This window comes from Astyanax mexicanus, chromosome 1, assembly GCF_023375975.1.
Source record: "Astyanax mexicanus isolate ESR-SI-001 chromosome 1, AstMex3_surface, whole genome shotgun sequence".
In the NCBI taxonomy this organism is placed as follows: Eukaryota; Metazoa; Chordata; class Actinopteri; order Characiformes; family Acestrorhamphidae; genus Astyanax; species Astyanax mexicanus.
The window spans coordinates 113,307,853-113,334,947 of NC_064408.1; the positions used below are offsets into that span (position 1 = coordinate 113,307,853).

General features: G+C 40.6%; 1 protein-coding gene across 1 annotated transcript; it reads left to right on the forward strand.

Annotated features, from left to right (window-relative positions):
* The first annotated feature begins 8,499 nt into the window (after positions 1-8,499).
* On the forward strand, positions 8,500-10,083 carry LOC111195209 (uncharacterized). The gene is made up of 2 exons (XM_022681801.2): positions 8,500-9,645; positions 9,983-10,083. Exon 1 carries the CDS (start codon positions 8,602-8,604, stop codon positions 9,427-9,429), a length of 828 nt encoding a protein of 275 aa, XP_022537522.2. The 5' UTR covers positions 8,500-8,601; the 3' UTR covers positions 9,430-9,645; positions 9,983-10,083.
* The last annotated feature ends 17,012 nt before the right edge of the window (positions 10,084-27,095 follow it).

Consider the following 27,095-nt stretch of genomic DNA (forward strand, 5'->3'; position numbering starts at 1 on the left):
TACGATGCTCCCTCCACCATGCTTCACGGCTGTGTTGATGTTTTGTATTGGTGTACTGTGATCTTTTTGCTACAATTTGAATTTGTACTTTTATGTTCCAATTTTATGTTTATATAACATTTTGCTAGATGCACTGTAGAATATCCATGATTTTTGTTTGAAACAAACTCGAAATTAGTTTTTCTTATAATAAACAACATATTCAATATTATGTTATAATAATGTTAGAGGGGCTGATGATGATGTTATTATTCAAATAATAAATAATAGACACAAACTGATAAACACACTTCTGACTGACAGCATTGATATTGAGCATTTTATCCACACATATACGCTTCATTGTTTTGAATACATCACATTAAGTGCCTCTTTTGGACTGAATCCTGACTGTATATCTGGTTGATGCTGCTGCTTCTTTTGTCCTTCTCCCTGTTTAAACTGCGCAGAACATCTCTGGCTGTCAGTAATTAGAAAGCTGAATCTTTAGATGTTTGGGGATTTAGATGTGGGGTGTTTATCTCTTCTTCGGCCGAGCAGGAGAGCAGCATTGTGCCCCTGGTTGTGGGGTGACCTCCCAGAATGCACCGCGGCAGCATAAACAGCCCTGGATAGGCTCATCCCGGCGCTTAGCGAAGGCGGCCTTTGGTGAGAGCTTAATTAGCACCTCGCCGCCCCGATCGCCCGGCTCTCCGCATTCACCAAATCCCTCTGAAATCATGCAGGATTAAGAGAAGTTGGTTGGTAAATTGGGGTGTGCATCTGTAATTTAATTGCATCTTAGACTGTTAATTAACAAGCTACCTATGTAATAGTTAATGTTGTGATTTCTGTTAATTAGCAGCTAGTTGTGATAAAGTCTCCCTAAAATATATAAAAAAAAAACAATTAGCGCACGAAAGCAAGTGTCTTTCATAAATCCCTAATTGTTCACATTAGAGGTAATATATAGCTTGAATGATAAGAATTCAAAAACACATTTTAATTAGTGAGTAAATCTAAATATTTGACATTCACAGGAGAATTAATATGCTCTCATTACAAATACTAAGCCCACTGCAACAAAAGACAGAATACAAGCAGCTCCGTCTATTGAAATGAAACTCCAGTTATTTTCTTCAGGCTGGCCATGGAGGTACAGATCTTTAAAAAAAGCTGGGCTTTGTCCTGTTGTTGTTCGAGAGCTATTTATATTTGTAATCACCTTTTATTGAAAGAAGATGTTACATATTTTAGCTAGTTACATTAGATTGAGCTTTCTTTGTCTCTCTTACCTTTTAAAAAATAAATTACTGTACACACTACATGGCAACTTCTCAGAAGAAGGAAAAAACATTTTGAGATATTCACATTGGGGCATTCACATTACACTTTTAGACATATTATAAAAAAAAAACTGTCACATTTAAATAACACCAAAAAGTGAAAACATAGCAAATATGAAGATACAGGGATTTGAGACATTGACGGTGTTAAATATTAGAACAGACCTTTTTTCACACTTCTGTGTTCATTAATACAGAAGCATAAATATTAGTGAATAGAAGTGATTTCCGGTTGTGTTGCAATCAGTGGCTATAATCAGAGGCTACTGCCCATCCCTAAATACACCAACAATTCAGTTAAACTCAACCACCAGAGTTTATACTCCTTTAGGATTAACCTGCTCAACTCCAACTGAAAAGCGGTGTAACCCACCGTTCAGCCCAAAGTTCACTCCAGTTCAGTTTAAAGTCCAATTAAAATTAAAATTCAACATATACATAAATTTTTCTGAGCATTATTTGAATTTATTGGCAGTAAGAAATGTCAGCAGCGTGTGTTGGTGAGTAGTTTATTGTAGAAATTAGGACTTTGAACGTTTAAGTTATTTACGCCACCAAATTTGACTGAAGCGCTCCGACACGCTCTGGAGACAGTCTCGGTTCTGGCAGTATTCCACTTGCTTATTTATTAGTTCATACATTAAATTTAGTGGCACCAAAGCACATTTGTGCCGTTACTTTTACTTACAGAAATAAAATAATCAAAAGAAAGGATCTTGGTCCAGCTGTCTTCGTGGTAGCTTTACAGCAGAGCACACACTCTGACAGTGTACACATTACTAAATACTGCACGTTACATATTTCCCCCAGGTCATTTAAATGGTCATCCCCCTATTGTGAGCACTTTCTGAGGTTTTGATACTCAGCAAATTAAGTTTTAATTCAAAAATCCTTGCAACCAAAAACTGAGATGTTAACAATAAAGTAAAAAAAAAAAGTTTAAATGATAAAAAAATTTATCTTGCTTTCTTTATTCCAGCATGTATCCCCACGTTGGCTTTATATTAGTATTTTAATCAACACTAATAATATAAATGTTACTGCATTTTACATTTCTTACATTCATTCTTTTAGTTACATTTAAATATCCACTATAAAACTTGTGTCTTCAGAAGAACAAGCGTGTTACCTGCAGTTAATCACAGAATATTATTGTGGTTAAGCTGATTAAATTTTGTAATCGATTGACACCCGTACTAGAAGTACTTCAATGTGTAACTGTGTGTGGGGAATGCAGTATTCCAAACACACACTAGTGTACATGTTAGCCGTGCTCTTGTTTGTTGTGCTGAAGCTCAGTAAAGAAGATTGAGGGAGTCTGAAAACAGGTGAGTGCCCTGTTAAACAGTAAAGACAGAAATTCAATAACACTGCTACCAGGGTGCGATATACAATGAAAATTGGGGGGGGGTCAAGTATTTCTTCGGGGTGTAAATGGAAACCAGTACATTGCATCTTACAATCCTTACAGTGTCTCGCTTCCTTCCTTAAAATATATCCATTATATCAGCTAGTGTAGCACTTATATACCACAGAATAACCGTTATTGTGATGCCACGGGGCACATATTTTGAAAAAGGCTTTTATTTTGACACGGTAATTTCTCTAATTGTGGTATGATGTCACTTCCTGGGTGTAGCCACTTTTCAGTTGTTCAAGGTGAAGGACACATATCAGCTCAGCTCTTCTGAAACTTATCTTTCTCTTTTGGTGTGGCATTGCTAGTAAGTACATTTATGTTGATTGACCTGTAAAAGGAAGAAGCTAATGGATAAATATATAGTTTAATCGAACATTTCATGAGAGTTCATAATTCATGTGGAAAGTGTAAAGCATTTTTTGTACTAGAAGTGAGGTATGACTCAGCTAATGTTAGCAATTCCTTTGTGTAAATTACCATAGACCTGATTAACACTGAAGCTAAGCTAAGTGTAGCATTTAGTTACCTATCTGGCCTATCTGTGTAGATATTTGTAATACTTACCTTATTATTTGATACTTATCTGCTGTTTAGACATTATTTATACTTACCTATTGTATTTCTATTTGTATTTATTTCAGTTTTACCTTCTTTTCAATAAATCTCGCTAACTACAAGACCTGCCTCTTCCTTGGGGGATTTTTTGGAGAGATGAGTTTAGCTGGCTGTTGGCTTTAAGAACAGTACAGTAAAATAGCAGCCTCTCATCAGAAGATGGAGGAAGATAAAGAGCTTTCTGTGCAAGCAGTGCAATTAAAGGACTCTGATGAACAGTCATTGGAAGTTAGATCCCATGTATCCGGCTCTCACCGAACCAAAGGCTCACGGGCTTCACAGATTAGCATAGCAGCTGCGCAGGCACGGGCAAATGCTGAAGCAGCTAAGGCTAGAGCAGCCTACAGTAGGAAAGAAAAAGAACTAAAAATTGAGAAGGCCCGCCTTGAAGCTGAATTGGATGCACTCCGTCAAGACAGAGACGCAGAGGCAGCTATTGCCAAAGCTCTTGTAATGGAAGCCGCTGCTGCTGAAGGAAGTTATCGTGGTAGCTTGGCAAGTTTTGAGTCATTACGCAAAGAACAGAATGTGCAAGAGAAAGTCAGCGAATATGTTGCTAACCACACTCACATAGAACATAACCATTATGAAGAAGAATTGGATTTAAACCGTCAATCACCACAACCACCTGCCCAACTGACGCACATTCAGGGGCACAATGCTTCCACTCCAGCACAACCGAGCCCCCTTCCAGGCAATGGGATGCAGCAACGTTTCGGCCCACAGCAGCCACATAGGCAGTCTCCTGTATCACAACAGATTAACAGAGAGCAACGCGTGTTACAGGTTAACACCTCACATCACCAATACTCACCACAAGGAAGGAACCATCTTCAACCCAAAAGAGAACCAGGGGACAGTTCTCATACCACTCACCATATGCCCAGCCAGAACGAAAACGGCAACATATCAGACCTAGCTAAATTTCTGATAAGGAGTCAACTGGTAACAAGTGGACTGAGTCGTTTCGATGACCAACCCGAAAACTACCTCAGCTGGAAGGCAACATTCACCAGGGTGTTACAGGACTTAGATATCTCAGTCAACGATGAAGTTGACCTGCTCATTAAATGGTTAGGTCCTGAGTCAAGTCAGTTAGCATGCAGGATGAAATCGGTTAGTATTGGCCACCCATCTGCTGCCCTTAGACTGATTTGGACAAGGCTGGAGGAACGATATGGAGCTCCAGAAGCCATTGAGAAGGCACTGTTCGCTAAACTGGATAGCTTTCCCAAGATTTCCAACCGGGACAACCACAGGCTTAGTGAGCTCGCAGACTTGGTGCTAGAAGTTGAAGCCGCAAAACAAGACAGGTACCTCCAGGGCTTAGCATACCTGGACTCTGCAAGAGGAGTCGGTCCCATTGTGGAAAAGTTGCCATTCTATCTGCAAGAGAAATGGATGACATTTGGGTCAAAGTATAAGGAAGACAAACAAGTTGCGTTTCCACCATTTGCTGTGTTCTCTGAGTTCATCAGAAAGGAGGCTAAAGCAAGAAATGACCCGAGCTTCAACACCTGCAGCTCCGCAGCACCTACCTTGAAGAAGGAAAAGACAGGAAACTTCAATAACAAAAACCACGTTGCTGTGCACAAAACCGATGTTTCCAAGGAAACAACAGAGAGTGGAACAAACCAAACAGTGGACCCAAATGTACATTGCCCGATACATAAGAAACCCCATCCACTAAGAAAATGCAAGAGCTTCAGAGCTATGCTACTCGATGACAGGAAAAAGTTCCTGAAGGACAACAGTGTTTGTTTCCGCTGCTGTGCGTCAGTCTCACACATGGCCAAGAACTGTGATGTTGCCATAAAGTGTGTGGAATGCAACAGTGAAAAACACCTTGCCGCACTGCATCCAGGGTCTACTCCCAGGGGACCTAGGGTGCAGAGCCCCTCCAAAGACCATGGCGGGGAGTCAAAGGATGTGTCTGAGCAGTCTGATGATACACCAAGTGCAACTGCAATGACTATGTGCACCCAGGTGTGTAGTCAGGGCTTCAAAGGAAAGTCTTGTTCAAAGATATGCCTAGTCAACGTATATCCGCGAGGTCATCGTGACAAGATGAAGAGGATGTACGTGATCTTAGATGATCAAAGCAATGTTTCTTTAGCCAAGACGGAGTTCTTTGACACTTTCCACATTAAAGGGCCATTACTGCCATACATCCTCACGACATGTGCGGGAGTCACAAATGTCACAGGAAGGAGGGCCCATGGCTATGTGGTCGAACCACTCACAGGAGAATTGAGCATTCCTCTTCCTACTCTGATAGAGTGTAACAATGTCCCTAATAGTAGAGCAGAAATTCCCACTCCAGAGGTAGCATACCACCACAGCCACATGCAACGCATTGCTGACAGGATACCTGCTCTGGATGACTCCGCGGAGATTTGGCTGCTGTTAGGACGAGACATACTCCAGGTTCACAAAGTGCGTCAGCAATACAATGGCCCACCAAGTGCACCCTTCGCCCAGAAGCACGACCTTGGGTGGGTGATTGTTGGCGATGTCTGTTTGAGTGGAGCTCACTCTCCGAAAACAGTGAACACATTCAAGACATGCTTCATGGAAAACGGTCGTCCAAGCTACATGAATCCTTGTCTTAATGCTGTCAAAGTCAAGGAAGACTTGAGTCAGAGCTTCAAGCAAGTTATCCCTTGGTCATGTGCTACAGTGCAACAAGAAGACCATCTGGGTAGAACAGTCTTCTTGAGGTCTGACAAGGACAATCATCTTTCGCCATCTATTGATGATCGGATGTTCCTACAGCTGATGGACAACGAATTTGTCAGGGATAAAAGCGGAAGCTGGATAGCCCCACTGCCGTTTCGGACTCCAAGGAAACCACTCCCTAACAACAAAAGGTATGCCTACGAACGCTTTATGTCACTGCAACGCAATTTCCAGAGACGACCCAACATGAAGAAAGACTTCATCGAGTTCATGCAAGGGATTCTGGATAACCATCATGCAGAGCTGGCGCCACCTTTAGAGAACAAAAAAGAAGCTTGGTACCTTCCTATCTTCGGGGTGTACCATCCCCAGAAGCCCGGGAAGATCCGGGTCGTGTTCGACTCAAGCGCCAGGTTTGAGGGAGTGTCCCTGAACGACGTCTTGCTTCCGGGTCCCAACCTCAACAATAGCCTTCTCGGAGTGCTTCTCAGATTCCGGAAAGACCTGGTAGCAATTACTGCAGACATCAAACAGATGTTCTACTGTTTCTACGTGAAGGACGAACACAGGGATGTATTACGCTTCCTGTGGTTCAAGGACAACAACCCTGAGAATGAGGTAGTGGACTACCGCATGACAGTTCACGTGTTCGGGAACAGCCCGTCACCGGCAGTCGCAACCTATGGGTTGAGAAGATCTGCTCAGGAGGGAGAGAAGGACTTCGGCAGCGACGTCTGTGAGTTCATCAAGACTGACTTCTACGTCGATGATGTCCTCCGGTCTTTTCCTTCAGAGGCAGAAGCAGTGGATGTCTTTATGCGAGCTCAGCAGTTGCTAAAAGGTTACAACATCAAGCTTCACAAGATTGCCTCCAACAAAACAGAGGTTATGGAAGCCTTTCCCGCAGACGATCGGGCCAAGAGTATCACGGCTCTAGATCTTGCTGTTGATGACTTACCTGTCCAACGCAGTCTGGGTGTTGCCTGGGACATGACTAAGGACACCTTCACGTTCACCATTCTTGCGTCTCAGAAGCCTTTTACACGCAGAGGCGTGCTCTCCACAATTAATAGCCTATTTGATCCACTCGGATTCTTAGCACCTGTGACAATTCAAGGCAGGTTCCTACTGAGAGAACTAGTGTCCCAAGGGACAGACTGGGATGTGCCGTTACCTGATGGGAAGTTCCTTAAGTGGCAGAGATGGCAGGAGTCTCTGCAGGAGCTGAATCAACTGAACATCCCTCGCACTTATGCTTCCTTCCCAGTAACAACAGCAAAGTGCACAGAGTTATACGTCTTCTCGGATGCTTCGGTGAAGGCGATTGCAGCAGTAGCTTACCTTAAGGTAGAGGATGAGAATGGCCACACAGAAGTAAGCTTTGTGTTAGGCAAGGCCAAGCTTGCACCTCTGGCAGAGCTCACCATCCCCAGACTTGAGCTTTGTGCAGCGGTGTTAGCTACAGAGATCGCAGACCAGGTCAAAGAAGAACTAGGCCAAGCACTGGGCAAGATCACATTCTTTACTGACAGTAAGGTGGTATTGGGTTACATTTATAACAGGTCCAGAAGGTTTTATGTGTTTGTGAGTAATCGCGTACACCGGATCTGGCAGTCCACTCACCCGAATCAGTGGAGGTATGTTGCCACCAAGAACAACCCAGCAGACCATGCCACAAGGTCTGTGTCTGCAAGCCAGCTGCAAGCAACCAATTGGCTTACCGGACCTAAGTTCTTGCTACAGCCGCACAGCTCCTCATCACCTGACGATGGCTTTCAGTTGATCGATCCAGAGGCAGACCCAGAACTTCGTCCTGAGGCCACAACTTTCCTGACCAAGGTTGCAGGGACTCAGCTGGACTCTCAACGCTTCGAGAAGTTCTCTTCCTGGGAACGTCTGACTAGAGCTGTAACACGTCTAAGGCACATAGCCCAAAGTTTCCAAAACCCAACACCTGACACGGGATGTGTCGGATGGCATCTCTGCAAGAAAGGAGTAACATCTTCAGAGCTTACTGCCGTAGAGCGCGTCATCATTAAAACTGTACAACATGAGGTGTACGCAGATGAGATCAAATGTATCCAACAGGGGCAAGACTTACCTGCACAGAGTCTTCTGAAGAAGCTTCACCCTGTGGTAGATGCAGAGGGTCTGCTACGCGTTGGAGGCCGAATCACTCGCTCGTACTTGCCTACTGCTGAGACTCACCCACTTCTTATTCCTGGCAAGCACCATGTCACCACATTGCTCATCCGTCACCACCACTTCAGAGTGCAACATCAAGGAAGGCACTTCACTGAAGGAGCAGTGCGTGCAAGTGGTCTATGGATAGTGGGAGCCAAGCGAGCCATCTCCAGCGTGGTGTTCAAGTGTGTGATATGCAGGCGGTTACGTGGCAAATTGGAACAACAGCAAATGGCAGACCTTCCTGAAGAGCGCCTAAAGCAGGAACCCCCATTTACCTACGTAGGGTTAGATGTCTTCGGACCCTGGGAAGTCGTCACCCGACGGACACGAGGTGGTAGTGCGAACAGTAAGAGATGGGCAGTTCTGTTCACGTGCATGTCCACAAGAGCAGTTCACATAGAGGTGATTGAGACAATGAGTGCCTCAAGCTGCATCAATGCCCTCCGCAGGTTTTTCGCAATTAGGGGACCAGCGAGACAGTTACGTTCCGATCGAGGAACCAACTTTGTGGGTGCCAACTCCAACTTGGACGCTGCTATGGAAGCTGAGGAAGAAAGTGTGAATACTTACCTGTGCTCTCAGAAGTGCACCTGGGTCTTCAACCCGCCGCACGCCTCCAACATGGGTGGAAGTTGGGAGCGCATGATAGGTACAGCGCGTCGTATCCTGGATTCAATGTTGCTCCAAGCTGGAAGGTCAAAGGTCACTCATGAAGTCCTATGCACGTTCATGGCTGAAGTCACTGCTATAATTAACTCCAGGCCATTAATACCAGTCTCCTCAGATCCTGAAGCTCCACTGATACTTACTCCTGCGATGCTGCTCACGCAGAAGAGTGGTACTCCACCAGCTCCTCCTGCAGACGGCTCAGAAACCAGTCTGTTGAAGCATCAGTGGAAGAGAGTACAGGCATTAGCAGAGACATTTTGGGCAAGATGGAGGCGGGAGTACTTGAATGTACTTCAAGCCAGGCAAAGGTGGCACGAAAGGAAACGGAACCTCAAGGAAGGAGATATAGTGTTATTGAAAGACAGGCAAGCCAGAAGGAATGAGTGGTCCATTGGAAGGATCATGAAGACCTTTCCAAGTGATGATGGACTTGTCAGAAAAGTGGATGTCAATGTCGCATCGCATCATCCGCCGAAGACTTACCTGAGACCTGTCTCTGACGTGGTCCTACTCCTAGAGGCAGAGACTGTTTAGGTTAAGGAGGTTTGGCATCTAGTGATGCCAGGCGGGGAGTGTGATGCCACGGGGCACATATTTTGAAAAAGGCTTTTATTTTGACACGGTAATTTCTCTAATTGTGGTATGATGTCACTTCCTGGGTGTAGCCACTTTTCAGTTGTTCAAGGTGAAGGACACATATCAGCTCAGCTCTTCTGAAACTTATCTTTCTCTTTTGGTGTGGCATTGCTAGTAAGTACATTTATGTTGATTGACCTGTAAAAGGAAGAAGCTAATGGATAAATATATAGTTTAATCGAACATTTCATGAGAGTTCATAATTCATGTGGAAAGTGTAAAGCATTTTTTGTACTAGAAGTGAGGTATGACTCAGCTAATGTTAGCAATTCCTTTGTGTAAATTACCATAGACCTGATTAACACTGAAGCTAAGCTAAGTGTAGCATTTAGTTACCTATCTGGCCTATCTGTGTAGATATTTGTAATACTTACCTTATTATTTGATACTTATCTGCTGTTTAGACATTATTTATACTTACCTATTGTATTTCTATTTGTATTTATTTCAGTTTTACCTTCTTTTCAATAAATCTCGCTAACTACAAGACCTGCCTCTTCCTTGGGGGATTTTTTGGAGAGATGAGTTTAGCTGGCTGTTGGCTTTAAGAACAGTACAGTTATAGTCATAAATAATATATTATACAGCAAAATCCACAGTTAATCCTGCAAAAACACACACAATGCTACTGTCTGCTATCTTTCATCAGCTATCTTACCATTACGTTTTAATTCATATTCTACAGGAATCAAATGTTATTTAATTCTAAATAAATAGAAAATAACAATGTAACTAAAAATCCCTGTAGATAAGGATTTTGTTCCACCTCATCCACATTTTGTAGGAATGCGTTTATATAGCTTGGCTACTGCCTTTTAAAAAGCTATTGTTAATTTAGTATTTAACATTATATGTAACAAGTATATTTAAATGTTTAGACCCCCCCAAACTTTTGTTTTTACCTCTTTTGAAGTCTTAATTGGGGGGCTTCAACAAAATATGGTCAAATGTCTAAATTCAGTTAGTATTTGCACCCTATTCTATTTTTAAGCATATTATGCAGGGCTCAAGACCAACTCCAGACTGAAGAAGCAATGAGAAGTTTGAATGAGGTGAAGACCTAGGCCTACAGTCTGAAACTGGACTACATGTAATAGAACAATAGCTGGTGCATTATCTTAAGGCCAGATTACACCAACTGGATTACACAAACATGAAAAAAAAACACACATTCTAATGTTTGCAGTTGTACTTAGAATGTCCAACCAAAGGACTTAAGAATGAATGATGAGGGAATAATCCAATATATTTCCACAGTCAAACCCCAGTATTACACATCAACCAACCCCATGCTGGTTTCATGGTCCCACATCAAATAACGGAATAAAAATAAAATGTTATGAAGCCTCTTTGGGGATGGAAATATGGTCTTAAATTTAAAAGGTTGCATCAAGAAGCCTGTAACCCCATCAATAACCCTCGGTGAACCCTAATGTGTACAAAGTCGAGGTTTATTGCACTCTCTTTCACGAGGATGTGCAGCCCTGGAGCTGTTTTGGCAATTCCTGACTTGGGCTTCATAAGGTCAGGAGGACACATTCAAAGGTTCCTCAGCCTGCTGAAAGGTTAATGGGCAGCTATGGCCTTTCTACAGCAGCGCTGTCAGCTAGTTATCATGTAATATTCAAGATTGCTGTTAACTCTTCTCTAGACGTTTAGATTTGGAGCTGGAGATGCCTGTGCTCTCTTATAATTGCTGGAATCCCTGTGTGTTTGGTGCTCTCTCTCTCTCTCTCTCTCTCTCTCTCATAACATCAGGTCCAATCGGAGGAAGGGGAATAGGCTGGATGCCTCCGCAGGGATTCCAGCACGGTAAGAGTGTGTGTATATATCAAGTGTGTGTGGGAGTGTGTTCCTCATTAGCTCACTTATGTAATTCAGGGTGTTACTAATCCTCAAGTTAAGAAGAGACAAGCACCTCAGCAGCACAAACTGCGGCCTGTTTTCTTTTTTGGAGTGGCCTGCAAGGTATTTTAGAAATAAACTAAAAGTTGGCTCGCTATTGAGCAGGTTTTTATAATGTGAGACTCAAAGTTCAGAGAAAATTCAGGCTGGGTGTGCTCTTTTGGGCTACTTTAAAAAAAAACATTACAAAAAAGCAAACAAACAAAAAAAATCTATGTAACCAGAAATCACCAGAAGATAAAAATATGTTAAAAGAGAAGAGAAGAGAGTTCAGGAGGGACAAGAACAGAAGAAAGTAAGTAAAAGTCAGCTTATTGCTAATTATCTTGCTATTAATTGTTCTTCACTGGGATATAAAACTGTTATAAAATAACTAATAAAACACTAATGTTACAATATTATTAATGACTTTATGATAAAAAGTAATACTGATAAAATTCATGCACTTTAGTTGTTTTGCCACTTGCCATTAAGGCAGGATGCTTAGGAGCAGCTGCACACAAGCCTGAGGTCACCAGGTTCATTGGCTAGAGTAGTATAAATCAGCCTAGAGTTATAGAGCTCCATCTATTTAGAAATAAATCAGAGTGACATTTGTGATGCAGAACGGATTATCCAACATCAGTATTTGACCTCAGTAATGCCTCTATGGCTGAATACAATCAAATCCTTCCAGCTGTGTTACAACATCCAGTATAAAGCTTTCAGTCAAGACTTTTTCATCAGTGGCTGCTCATGCCAAATTATACCTAACACAAAGTTTTGATATTAAGGTTGTAAAAGCTCATTTTAAAAAGTTTATTTTAAACAGAAATGGGCTAAAATGGGATAAATAGGATAAAAGATTCAAGATGTTTATTGTCTGTTATATTGGATTTTTATTGTAAAAGCAGAGCCTAGCATTTTTCTCACCATAAAATAAAAAAAAACATCATATTTAATTCTGTAGTAAAATAAATGCCTGGTAAACGTGCTTGTAAAAACGACAGCTGAGCATTTTTACTCCACCAGGAATCACAGCAAAGGGGCAAATACAAAGGGTGAACTCAAAAAACAGAATAACAAAAATAAACACTTAAACACTTATGTGCTTAAGCTTCTGTACGCTTAATAAAAGTTTTGTCAAGTGAAACAAACAGGCCTTATATACACACACAGACAATCGGGCACAGGTGAAAGGAATCACTAATCAGGCACAGATGCAGGGGATTAAAAGTCAGGTGACCATGAACGTGGGAGCTGTCCATGGTTGGTTAAAGAGAGGCATGTGACTGTGGTGTGAGAGGGAGTTGGATTTTGGGTAATGTATTCTATAGTGGAAGAAATAGGTCCAGGATGTGTGACAACTTATTATTTGTTTTTTGTTGTTGGTATTTTTATTATTATATTTTCATAAACAATGATCTATAAGAAGTGGATGAATCAATATTTTTAGTGATTAAAAGAAATATAATGTTTATGGAGATAAAATATTTTTGAAACATGGTAAAACACTGTCCAGTTTGATCTGGGAACAAAAAAAAAATATGGTGGTGGTTTATATTATTTGATCTGATGAATAAAAATATAAAACTATAAATATAAAAATATACACCATTATTTTTAGCCAATAGAAAATTCTCAGGATGCCTTTAAATGTAAAATATAATTTTTTTTTTTCATTTTTATATTGTTATGTTGCAGTATTGTGTAAAAATATGCTGGTTGAATATTGGTTGTATATTCAAAAATTGGTTTATTGAAAACTTCAAAGTGCACTTGCTTTTTACTAAAAATGGTAAAGTCAATTGATTAAGAGGTAAAAGATGTACCTTGTTGACCGTTTTCACTGTTAATCTTCTGCAGATCTGTAATTGTATGTATCTGCCGATATGAGACGCTCTCTCTCAGTAGAGCAGTTGAGGGATGGGGGGGTGTTAGTGTCCATATCACTCCTCCTGACTCACGCAGTGCAATAACAACACACTACTGAGCATCATTTAACCTTTACAGAGCCCATATTGATCCACATGCTGCTTATCAGGCAGCGATCTGAGCTCTGAGCCGGCCTCCGCTTAGCGGCGCTGAGTGTTAGGATTCATCCAGCATCTACCGGCGAGACAAAGCCGTCCCTCGGTGCTCGTTAGTTGGTATTTCTCGTGTGGTCACACACTTTTATTTTCTTATCTGCTCCGTTCCTACTAAAGACACTGACGCCTCTTTGTTTTAAAACACAAAGAAATACAGCCGTTCAAGGACTGGGAAGAGGAAGTGCTTTATATGCTCAAGAATCTGAATCTCACGGCAGAGTCCCACTTTCTGTTTAAACGTTAAACATGATTTTCTTTCAAGCTTTTTATCTCATATTTATTTATTTTAAATCAATAAATAGATCACATCATACAATAGTCATCCACAGAGCAAGTTCACAGCATACATAACAATCTTACATCTATTTTTTGTTCCCATGTGTTAGATGAAAATAGAAAAAGATCTATTATTACTTATAAACTTTGCTTTCGTTGGTAACACAGTATATATATATTTTTAAATGTATCTCTTTTTACAAATATTCATGTTTTTTTTCCCACATGTTAAGTGTTTTCTCTATACTTTGCAAATAAAACAAACAGAAAAATATTGTTATTATCTAATATTAATATTAATATTAGCACAATTATATTTTTAAATGTATCTATTTTTAAGAAAATTTGTGAAATATTCAGTGCTAAGGATAGACTTCAAACAAAGTTTCTAGAACTGTCCACAGTTGTCTAGAACTTTCTAGAACTTAGCAGTGCATAGCAGAGAAAGCCATGTGCAGTACAGTCACAAATCCAGGCCATTGTCAGAAAATCAGGCCATGCATTTTTTATTTTATTTCTACGGTTCCTAATTTCTATTTCTATCTCTGTATTTTTGTATTTTACAGTCGTTCACCCACTGCCGTATATTTTGATATAAAGTTTATATATTTTTATTTCTTTATATTTTACTAGAAAAACTAGACAGGAGAAGTTACTCATTACAATGTGAAAGTAACTTGCAAATAAAATAACCCAGACATTTTACACTGTGTCCTGGATGTTCTCTTTCTCCACGGGCTACATAAACATCATGTGCAGGATTTGTTCTGTATTTTTCTTGTTTTACTAAGCTACACTGTACACAATGTTTGCTGCAGTATCAGAGATGTGATCTTTCTATCTGTGGGACCCAGTGAACCCGGCAGAGGTAGATTGGGAGATGTGCAGTCTGAGAAAACCTTTTTTTTTTTTTTTTATGTCTTTGCTTGCAGTAGTGTATTTGTAGTAGTGTGTGTTGTGTATAGTGCCACCCCTGAGAACAGCACGCAAAGGAGTGAGCTGTCATCAAACTCCACCCCCTCACCCCCCCAAAAACAAAAAAAAAACAACCCAGAAAGCTTTTCAGGATCATGGCGGCACATCACGGAGAAGAAGAGCTGTTCAGCGGAGAAGTTCTCAAATTTCCTCTACATGCCGATAACAGATATGTTTAGCATCAGGGGAGCCGGTGCTTTAATAGACTTTTTAACTGGAGATCTCGGAGAGCAAAATTAAACATACGGCGTAATTGAATCCCTGCTTCAAATCGCAGCGCTCCTATTGTAAATCATTCTCTCTGTGTTCTACAGCCCCCCCGCTCCCGCTCTCAGCCGCGTTCCTCGCGCCGAGGTAGGGCGTTTTCCGCCTCCGATAAGCACTAACAAATTACCCGAATTTCAAAATTAATGGCTGACTGCCTGCTACTGAGAGATATCATTGTGTCCCCATGAATATTTTGATTTTGCGATTAGATCAAAAACGCGGCGAATTCCTAAACAGCGGCGCTCGAGCTCCGATGATCATAAGAGGAGAGAGAAAACTCTTCCCCGTTTTTTAAAGAAGAAGAACTAAATTGAATTCCTGGCGAATCTGCTGATATGGAATAATTAGGGGAAGTTGAATCTGTATTTTCTTTCTCGTTGGTGTTTGTGTGACTGTTGATCTCAGGGCGGTGTGATCTGGAGCTCTGCAAAATGACTATTTATTTGTTTATTTTTGCGCCGCCCGCTGAGAATTCACCTTCTCTCGTGAGATAATGGATTTTATTATGATGTTAAAGAGGTTACAGCGGAAAAACCCTAAACGCAACACAGTTTAAGGGTAGAGAACTCCATGAATTCAAGCACATCCTCACACTTAGAAAAAATTCAATATCACCTTTATTTAAGTGAACATCCTCTACATCAGTCAGTCATTCTGACCACACTCAAGGTAAATGGTGCATATTGTACTGATTCCTTCAGGTATCACTGTTTTTTTAGAGTCATAGGGCCTTTTTTTTGTGATCTGTAGGTGACCTGTCAACTGTGCACTGTGCAGCTTGATTTAGGCATGTCAGTGTGTCTTTGCTATCGTAACCATGGGGAAAGTACACCTTGTGCTGCTTAAAACATGCAAAAGGCATGTACTAATTCTCTTAATTAATCAATTGTGTGTTTTCCCATTTGTCCCATTCCCTTTAAAAGCCAGGTGTGCTCTGACTTTGGCAGATTGTTAGTTTAACTGCGCAGCACTTCTCAGCAGAGGAACAGAGCCCTGAGTGAGCACAATTGCCTTTTCTGTCTCTCTCTCTGGGTGGGTAGATGGTGCTCTTTCCTCACATCACTTCACAAGGTGCTTCTGTGAGCTGATGTATCGGAACCCAGTCTCTGCGCTTTCCTTCTACTCGGCAATGCTGCATCAGCTTGTCACATGTATCGGAGGAGGCATGTTTTAGTCTTCCCCCTCCTGGTGTTGGTTCTTTACTAGTGATAGAGGGAGTCGTAATGAGTGGGTTGAGTTAATTTGCCGTGTAAATTGGTGACAAAATGGAACTAAAAAAAGCGTGTTGGTTCACAGTCCAGGCCCTGTTACCTGTATAAGGTATACTGTTGCCTGAATGATCAGCTTTTAACCATGTTGACCATCAAAGACCAGCTTACATCACCAGCAAAATCTGGTCCTGAGCTGTAATTTTCAGCAGGGCATGCACAGAAGTGAAGTTATACTAATTATTTATTCTGTTTTGAGTTGTGCCTAAAATTGCTAAAACACTGTGAGTAGATTTATAGAGAGTTATAAAACAGTTTGTTTTGGTTGATGTATCATTCATGTACAAAACATTACATTCATGAGCTTTTAATGAAAATGAGCCATTAAAGAAAGGGGAGCGGTGGTTAATTCAGTTCTCTGTGTTTATGAATGTGTCAGCACTCACAGAAGGTGGCTTTAATAATTCAGGTCTCTACGGGTTACTCTCAAACTTCAACCAAACAAAACAAAAAAAAAAACTACAAGATAAACACTCTACACTAACACACACACACACACACACACACTGCATTCTGCTCATAGCATCCCCTGTTTAATGTTTTTGTGAGAAATGCTATGTATTCTCACACATAGGGTGTTACAGGAGGGGAGATGTTGGATTTTTCTTTTCTTTTCTTTTCTTTTACCATCTGTTACCAGTCACCCCACTATAAAGCTGGGACAAAAATGAGTGGTTTGACTGGGGTTTATATAGAGTGCTGCACAGGTGCGGCTGGTTGCCACTGATCACCGCCGGGGATTCTGGGGCTTAGAGTTTTTGTACCCAACCCCACTTGTATTTTTCCCTTAGTTGCCCGGCTCCCCTGCTGGTGGCCAGTGGTGCAGCAATGCCCATCAAATAGGGATTCCAGTGCTAGGAGCTACAAAGCTATAAAGTTGATTTATTATGTTTGTGTTATATTTAAGGATGAGGTGTTAGCATGTGTGTTAGCTTCTAGTTTAAGTGTCAGTTTGGACTCTTTGGACTTTTTACAAAAGTACTTACAAAAGTACTTCACATATCCGCACACTTTCAGTAAATGCTAATGTACTATGTTTTAGATAATGTGAAGTGTGTTTTTACCTGTTCAGTTGTATGGATAAATTAAATTACTTATTACGATTTAATTACCCAGAGAGGCAAGCCTACTAGCCAACTACCCAATAATGCAGAAAAAAAAATGGCCCAAATCCAAAAACTGTTGCGCATGCGCAAAATACAGGGGTTGAACAAAGAAACTGAAACACCTGTCATTTTAGAATGGGAGGTTTCATGGCTAAATTGCAGCAGCCTGGTGGCCAATCTTCATTAATTGAACATTGCACCAGTAAGAGCAGAGTGTGAAGGTTCAATTAGCAGGGTAAGAGCACAGTTTTGCTCAAAATATGTTGGTGCACATCTTGCTGGTGCATCTGTGACCAAGACAGCAAGTCTTTGTGATGTATCAAGAACCACGTTATCCAGGGTAATGTCAGCATACCACCAAGAAGGACCAACCACATCCAACAGGATTAACTGTGGACACTGTAAGAGGAAGCTGTCTGAAAGGGATGTTCGAGTGCTAACACGGATTGTATCCAAAAAACTTAAAACCACGGCTGCTCAAATCACGGCAGAATTCAATGTGCACCTCAACTCTCCTGTTTCCACCAGAACTGTCTGTCACCACAATAAATTATTGTGGTCTAAAACCAGGCGTTTCAGTTTTGTTTTCCAACTCCTGTAGCAGTGCTTCACATGAAGTTTCAGTTTCGTCTTCACCTCCATCATATGAGCTATCAGGCAGTTCCAGTGACTGACAGCTGGGCAAAAAAGGGCATGTTATCTGACTACAGTCACATATTTTGTTTTCGTCTTGGGTTTATATATACTTACTCAATCTTTTTCCCATTTTTTTTCAATTGTGCTTTTGTTTTTGACTCCCTATACTCTTAAATCTTTTCTTTTCGTTAGTCTGGTAAAGTGTAAAAAAGGGTGATTTTTTTTTCGAGATTTATAAAAATGTTAATAAGATAATTGCTAATATGTGAATTGACTAACTGTGTTAAAGCATCACAATGGAGAATAGGTATTTCTTACTCCATGCTTTGAACCACCAATAAAAGACATGTTTTTTGAACAAGCTGATGGATATAGCATCGTCACTAAAAGTGAAAGAAGCATGTTGATTGACAAAGTACAGTAATATTATAAGATTTTACTCACGTTAAACAGCTTTATCCAAAAATAAAGTAGGACCAATCACAGATACACTATTCTCTCTATTACATTATTAAATAATATATATCTACAACATCAACATGTTATTATAGTTGTTTTACATTTTGTTAAAAAATATTTCTTATTTTAAAAATGGTACCACTTTAAAATAAGACTACCTTTATAAAGGGTTTATAATAGGTTTACAATTAGTTTATTAATGGTTACTAATTAGGTTGTAGATGCCTTAAAAATCATTACTAATCAGTTATAACACACACGTAGAAAGGGCAACAATATAGATAGCTGTGGGTTCACTATTTGGCAAACAACAGGTCATCTATATTGTTGCCCTTTCTATGTATATGTTATAACTGATTATTAATGATTTTTAAGGCATCTACAACCTAATTAGTAACCATTAATAAACTAATTGTAAACCATTTATAAACCCTTTATAAAGGTAGTCTTATTTTAAAGTAGTACCTAAAAAACATTATCTCCAAAATAGCAACTTTTTTTGTTTTGTTTTTCTAAAAACCTTCTAAACGGAACCTTCTTAATGGAAGTTAATGTAAAAAGAATGTATTTAAAGTCATTTTTAAGTATTTCTATTGGTCCTTTCAGCAAGACATTTTGGCACATTGTAAGGGACAGTTTGCATATTCAAATTATGTAGTAAACTAAAAATCAACAAAAATGCATAATCCTAAGCAAAACTGAGCACACGGATGCAGTTGTGGTAATTGTATCTTAATTGTATCTTTTTTTTATTTTTTGCTTTCATATGAGGATCCGTTCATCAAACAGAGTGTAAAAAGTAGCAGGTGCCTGAGCCGTTTCAGTTTCAGTGTCACTTTTTGGCCCGTTTTTGATGAAAGCTTGATGCGCTCTCGTACATGCTAATGCTAAGGGACTGTGTGTGTGTTGTTTTCGCTGGTGTTGGTGGGAGTTGTGTTGTTTTGCGAGGCGGTAGGCAGGCCTCTGCAGGAGTTTTGCGGAGAGGCCGGCATCTGTGGAGCCTCTCCTGGGACGGGCCAGCGAAGACTGAGCCTCGGCGACAAGCTGCTCATTAGCCAGAGCGGAAAGGAACCCTCACAGATGGCTGTCAGCGTTCAAAAACACAGCCAGGCTCCGGCAGACAATTCAATCGAGGTTTGAGTTCCTTCTGCTCCTTCGTATGACATTGCAATATTCCGGCGCTGGTCGTTTATTTCCTTCCTGCGAGTGGAAAAAAGGAGAGAAGGGAGGAAAGAAAAGAGCGGAGCTCGCTGACAAAATGTGAAAATGTGTTTTCTAATGAGTGTGCCGACTATCTAACAGGAGTTCCCCCCCCAACCCCCTGCTTGTCATTCATCAGCCTAAATTACTGGCTCTGCTTTTGACGCGCCTTCAGCGCTGCAGATGACGCCGTCGTCTGTTCCGCGAACGGCCCGGACGACGACAACGGCTGCACAAAAAAGACACACTCAGACACACACACACAAAAAATGAAAAAAACACAGGCCAGGACTGAGGCCCCCGGAATCAATTAGTCTGTTTACCTGTCGCAGTTCAAAAAAACAAGGTTCTCCCCAAGCCTTAGCTCTACCGTCGTTCTCGTCTCTCCCGTCGCTCGGCAGCTAGCTGATCTCTGCCGCTCCGCAAATAAACGCACGGCCGTCCAGATGTAAGGCGATGGCGGTGATTCCATCAGCCCTGCCCGATCTCATCAATCTCACGGGGGACTAATTGCTGGGACACCTGGTGTGGCTCTAGGCTCTTGGAAGCGCAGGAGGCGCTACTGGAATGAAGCGAGCTGCACAAACGTATGTGCCGTGACTCGACCAGAGAACTGAGCCAATTTATTCATGCTTGTTTCGACGTCGCTTTGATAGTTTGCTGTAGCAGATCCATATGAATGATAATTCCAACATGTACAGTTATACTATATCTTACAGTAGTACTGCAGTGGCTGCTTGCCATTATGGCGCATTTATACATGCAATAAATGAATTGGTAACGCTTTATAATACAGCCCACATTTTAGAGAGTAAGTTCCCTTTACTTACAGTGTAACTTCTCTGGATGAACCAGTACATTCAAAATACTTATCAGGTCCTACAGGTACTTTAACTGTACATATAAATAAAGAACAACCAGAAAAAAAGAGTGTAACAACTAGATAACTTTCTAAAACTTACCCTGTACTTTCCCAACCTTTACGGTGTAACTTTTCTCTATGAATCAGTAAATACTAAACACTTATGGGGTCCTACTCATACTTAAATGTAGGTACAAATAATGAATAGGAAAACCTGCAGTTCCCCTAGACTTGTGGCACAGTTTTCATATAAAATAATCTATAACCATTTTGACCTTTGCAATGAAGACTTCATTGCAGTCACACTCCAGGGAAATATTATTCTAATCATGTTATGAGTTTGAAAAAGCAGATGTGAATTTGATTTATGCTATTAAAACTGTCAAGGGTGCAGCAGCATTAGCATTAGCTGCTAATGGCAACACTAGCTCTTTCGCCATTCAGAGGTGAGTATATCAGACTGTAGTGCGAAAGTGCTAGTGCTGCGGTTAGCGGCTAATACTAATGCTGCTGCACCCAGCCTTAGTGCTGGAGAAACCTGACTGGTAGAATTCATACATAAGGCGCACCTGATTATAATCGCAATGTTCAGTGTTAATCACAAAGTTCCTTATTTTAGCATAGCCTAATTAAAAACCTTCTTAATCTTATTATTTTAATTGTATTTTTCAGTCCCTTTAAGTTGTAAATGTTTGTCTGCACTGAAAATGAGTGTTACCCTTAATGTATTACTGAGTGAAAATTAAGGCTTATTGATTGATTGATATAGTGCATCAGTCAGGTTCTGTTTCAGGCCAGCTAACTCAAATGAATCATAGTCTTATTAGTGATGAATTGAAGTCTCAGAGACTTTAAGGTCTGGAGATTTTAAAGGGTTAACTCCAGTAAGGAGTTTGGATGGTGACTTTAACAATAGCGGACTGTGGGCTAATTGGTGCAGCTTGGGCGAGTTTTGTTGGAGAACTGTAGCTGTGAACTAGCGGCAGCATGAGCCAGCATCCGAGGTGACCTACTTGTGAAGCTCTCAACTTTTTCCTTTTTTTTTCTTTTGGCTCTCACTTCTCATGCCAACTCTAAAAATAAACCTACTGTCCAGTTTTAGCAGACGCTCAGGCACTATCCTGACACTTGGACATGGTGGCATGAGCAGGACGCCGCTACAAGAGCTGCCCTCATTAAAATGCATATCCTGGTATAAACATGTCATCATACAGTTTCCATTGTTTTATACACAAACACTCCACATGAATTATGTTTAACTATTCACATTAATAATAGAACTGATCATCAGTTTCTTGGAAATTCTTGGAAAACTGTAGCCTAGTATTATGTTTCCATGCTAAAACCAGTGCAGCCTAGAGAGATCAATATTTACAAGCTTCTGAATATCCTGAAATATAATTTTCCCTCTTTTTGCCATGGGATTAGAAGCATCAGCATGAATGACATTAAATCTTAGCATGGGAAAGGACTGGCTACTGCCAACATCGCCAAAATCTTAACCCACTTAGTGTAGTAATAATAATAATAATTAAATTTTAGTTAGAAAATGAAAAGTTTACGTACAATAGTCATAGCACATACAACTCTGAAAAAAACCACTTTCTCTGATTTTGCTATTTATAGTTATACGTTTGAGTAAAATTAACATTGTTTTTATTCTATAATCTACAAACAACATCTCTCCCAAATTCCAAATAAAAATATTGTCGTTTAGAGCATTAAAAGTGCAAAAAAGATGCAGAGCTTTCAGACCTCAAATAATAAGGTTTCAGAAATCAATATTTGGTAGAATAACCCTGGATTTTAATCACAGTTTTCATGCATCTTGGCATGTTCTCCTCCACCAGTCTTACACACTGCTTTTGGACAACTTTATGCCATTATTCCTGGTGCAAAAATCCAAGCAGTTCAGCTTAATGGTTTGGTTTGATGGCTTGTGATCATCCATCTTCCTCTTGATTAGATTCCAGAGGTTTTCAATTTGAGCTGTAGATGACCAATAATTAAATGTCATCAGAAGCAAATTCATAGTACTGATATTCATACTGGGCTCAAACAAAGGCTGATAATAACTGTGCCAGCTTCTTGTGTTTAGCCATATTTTGCCATCATTGTGAGCTTCAGTGTCTCCTTCTGTGGCTCCGTGCACAGCTCTTTAAAGATGATGTGGAATTAGAGGGGCTGAACGGCCTCCATATTGTGTAGCCTGGTGGGGCTCCATTAGCCGAAATCAAAGAGTCCGCCGGAAACCGTGGAACTGCACAATAAGGGGGGCGGCCCTCTGTTTGAGAAAATAAACACCAAAATCCGCTGTGTCCTAAATACCATGCTAACCAACTCATTAAGAGGGGGTGTGATCTTTCTAGCCAGCTGGTATTATGCTGGGCGGTAGCTTTTTAAGCATAAAACAGCATCTTATGAAGCAGCTTTAGAAATGAAGCTCTAGCTTTGGCATGGCACCAGTGCAGTCAAAGCCTCAAATCCCTCTGCATGACTGAAGAACCATATCACCAAGATTCAGTGTTAAAGTTTCAGTGTTTTAGAGACACATTGAGCAGATACGTTTTTTTCTAGGAGAGCTTAAATTGTGTGTTAAAGAAAGAATTTAAAATCTGATGCGACTGTAAAGAAGTCCCGGTGTCCTTGCAGCCACATTGACAGCCCAAAGTTATGTTAATGAGGTCTTTAAACCAGTGGTCCTACCTTTTCTGAAAGCACACTCCTGTGCTTGTACGTAAGCCGCTTAACTCTGACCTATTCTGGGTTCTTTTGTGATCTCCTGGATGAGTTGTCCATGCCCTTTTGGAGAAATTTCGTTTGATCGGCCACTCCTGGGAAGGTTCACCAGTGTTCCATATTTTCTCGATTTGTGAATAATAGCTTTCATTGGGCTTCACTAGAGTCCCAAAGCTTTAGAAATTATTTTGTAACTTTTTCCAGACTTATAGATGATCAGTGAATTTGTTTTCTCATCTGTTTTTTTTATTTCTTCAGATCAGGGCATAAAGTGTTGGGTTTTTTTTAGATTGTTTATCTGCTTCATGTTGTCTGACAGGTTCTATTGTATTTAAGTGATTCCTGATTCTACAGGTCTGGCAGTAATCAGCCCCGGTTGTGGTTGGTAGTAAAACTGAACTCTGCTTTCCAAAAAGTGTGATTAGTCACAGTTAATTTATGGGGTGGGCAAACACTTTTTCACAAAGGACAAGATTGGTTTGGATATTTCTATCCAAATCATCATTTAGAAAGTGCTTTTTATATTTACTCAGGTTATATTTTTCTGATATTAAAGTTTGTGTGATAATCTGAAAAATGTAAGTATGACAAAAATACAAAAACAAAAGAAATCTGTAAGGGGCAAACACTTTTTCATGCCACTGTATGTTTGGGCTCCATACAGCACCATATACTGTATTATTAATTTAGGTATTCAGACACTGTTGTTGACTTGTAGACCAATGCTGTCAGCGCCCACTAGAGGATATATTGTATGTATTGGTCTGTTGGTCAGGATTGGTCAGTTTTCACCATGCACTACATGGAGGACCTTCCACGTAAAGACAGTTGTTGTTGCGGAGTTGCAGTTGTTCCAGACAGTGAAAGAGTTTATAAGCAAAGTTTTCAATGATTCAGTGGTAAAGGTTAACCAGCGTCTGAAGAAATAGCTTTAAGTTTTTGGGCACCACCTCCATGGAGGTGTTGCAGGACCAGATGAGATCCTTGGAGGGTACCTTTCTGAGTTTTGCTTATTGACTTAATGCTGACAGATGCCAACAGCGCCTACTAGTGGATGCACGTATTATTCGGCCAGTCTGTGCAAACCCTAGCATGTATCCTGAGTGCAGTGTTTTCATGTTGTTGGCATTGTCTACCATGTTTCCACCAAGGCATGTTTATGGATTAGCGTCTCCTTGATGGCGCTGAAATATTGCTCTGCGTGTCGCTGAGCGCAGGACGATATGGACGATGCCCTCGCGGTTTAATTTGACAGCAGTATCCCCATGCCACGAGCGCTGTGGGCATGTGAGAGCAGAGCTTTGGGGCGTTGGGGTAAAACCCTTAAGGCTTGCCTCTCTGGCTGCCATATAGAGTTAAAAAAAAAATACCCAGAGACACTTTTTCCCCATCCAGACACACAGCAGCTCCCTAATGGCTAATAATACGACGATGTCAGATTCCTCATTACTGTTTCTGAGTTGCTCTGCTTGGCGAGGCACTCTCGAACACACACACACACACACCTCCATCGTTAAAGAGGATGATTGTGATGGCGGCTGACGGCAGCCTCTGCACACCTCCAGCCTGGCCTGCCTGTCATTTTGAGTGACGGGATGGGGGGGCGGGGGGTGGAGAGTGTATGTGGGAAGGAGGGGGGGGGCAGCGCTATCCCAAAGGCCTAGCAGCTGGATGTGCACCTGCGGTTTCGCACACCGAGGCTTCACACACTCTTCTGCATGTACAGATTCTCACACACACACACGCACACACATCTCTGTGCTCTTACAAATGGCAAAATCAAGCATTACTCTGTCTCTGTTGTATGAGAACTTCACACTAAGAGGAAACGTATGGCTACGCCAGAGGTGGGAAGATCGGCCTGACTCTAAATGTTATTGTAAAAGCAGTGTTTTACTTCACAAAAGTAAAAGTAACTAATAAAAAGTGGCCAAAGCTCATAGAAAGTAATAGAAAAGAACAGAGGATCTTCTTAACTCTGCAGAATCATTAGACATTGGGTATTTTGGCAATACCTGCAAGCATGGCCTGTTCTAGGGGGGGACTGAGGGGGCATTGCACCCCCGAGCAACGAATATAAAAGCACCAAAACAAAGCAGTCTAGAACAAAAGGCAAGGCAAGGCAAGGCAAGTTTATTTATATAGCACCTTTCATACACAACGGTCATTCAAAGTGCTTTACAAATTAGAAAATACACAGAGAAATAAAAAAAAAAACATGTAAAAGATTAACAGTAAAAATGGAAATAAAAACTAAAATAAGAATAAAGCATGATTGATTAAAACATGATTAAAACAAAGAGAAGTAAAATTAAAAACATGTAAAAGAACAACAAGGAATTAATAAGAATAAAGCATGAATAAAACATAATATAAAAGTGCCGTTACAGAATAAAAGTGTGTGGAGCTGCAGTGTTTTAAGCTGAGCTGAAAGCCTGATCAAACATGTAGGTTTTCAGTCTGGATTTAAACATGTCTAGTGTTGGAGCTCTTCTAATGCTCTCTGTTAACTGATTCCATTTAAGAGCAGCGTAGTAGCTAAACGCTGCCTCTCCGTGTTTAGTTTTTACTTTAGGCGGCTCTAACTGAGCAGTTCCTGATGATCTGAGAGTTCTGCTCGGCTCATACTGCTGGAGCACATCAGATAAATATGCTGGTCCTGCACCATTAACACATTTATAGACCAGTAACAGTACCTTAAAGTCTATTCTGTAACATACTGGTATCCAGTGCAGGGATTTAAGGATGGGGGTGATGTGCTCCCTTCTTTTACTTCTAGTCAAAACTCTGGCTGCTGAATTCTGAATCAGCTGAAGCTGTTTGATGGTCTTTTTTGGGAGTCCAGTTAGGAGTCCATTACAGTAATCAATCCTACTAGAAATAAAGGCGTGGATGAGTTTCTCCAGGTCTGATTTAGACAGAAAATCTCTGATCTTATTGATGTTCTTGAGGTGATAAAATGCTGATTTGGTGACTGCTTTGACATGACTGTTAAAAGTGAGATCAGAGTCCATTTGTACACCAAGATTACGCACTAGTAAAAAGTAAAAATAACAAGTACAAAGTAGCCAAAGCTCATAGAAAGTAATAGAAAAGAACAGGGGATCTTCTTAATTTGGCAGAATCACTAGATATTTGGTGTTTTGGGTGCATTGCCCGCACCAAATTTTGTTTTTGCGCCCCCAAGTGCAATGGTCGCCACAAAGAATACTCCAGTTTTGGATTTGTCAATGCATGGATATTGCAAAAAATTTCCTGCTATTTTCCCTTTAAAGTTGGGGGGTGCAATTCATTGTTAATGGACATGCCTTACACATGCATTTCTGGACAAGCTGAGAGATACTGAACCATTACTGAAAGGGAAAGAATCATGTAGATAGAATCACTAGAATAATAGTGCATAACTTTACACAAATATTAATTGGTATACGTTGATTCTCCAAAGTTACATAGTGCAGTAAGCAGCTTCCCTCTTTCAGAGTAGCAACAATAGAGAGGCAATAAAGAGGTTTTGAGGTAAAAATGCTACATAATGTGGTTTAACATGCCAAAGTGAGCTAATAAGCCAATCATAAACAGTATTAGTTACAATTCAGTACTTTTTAAAACAGCCCTAGTATTATTTTTACTATTATTACTATTACTAAATATTAACATTAAAGCTGATGTCTGTATATTTTGGGATTTAGGGCCCTCTCTGGTGAGAATGGGTAATTGCACCGAGCATGCGGAAGAATCATTTTAAACTGGGTGGGTGTGATGCGGCCTCCTTTCAGAGCAGATGAATCCGGTTCCAGGTTAT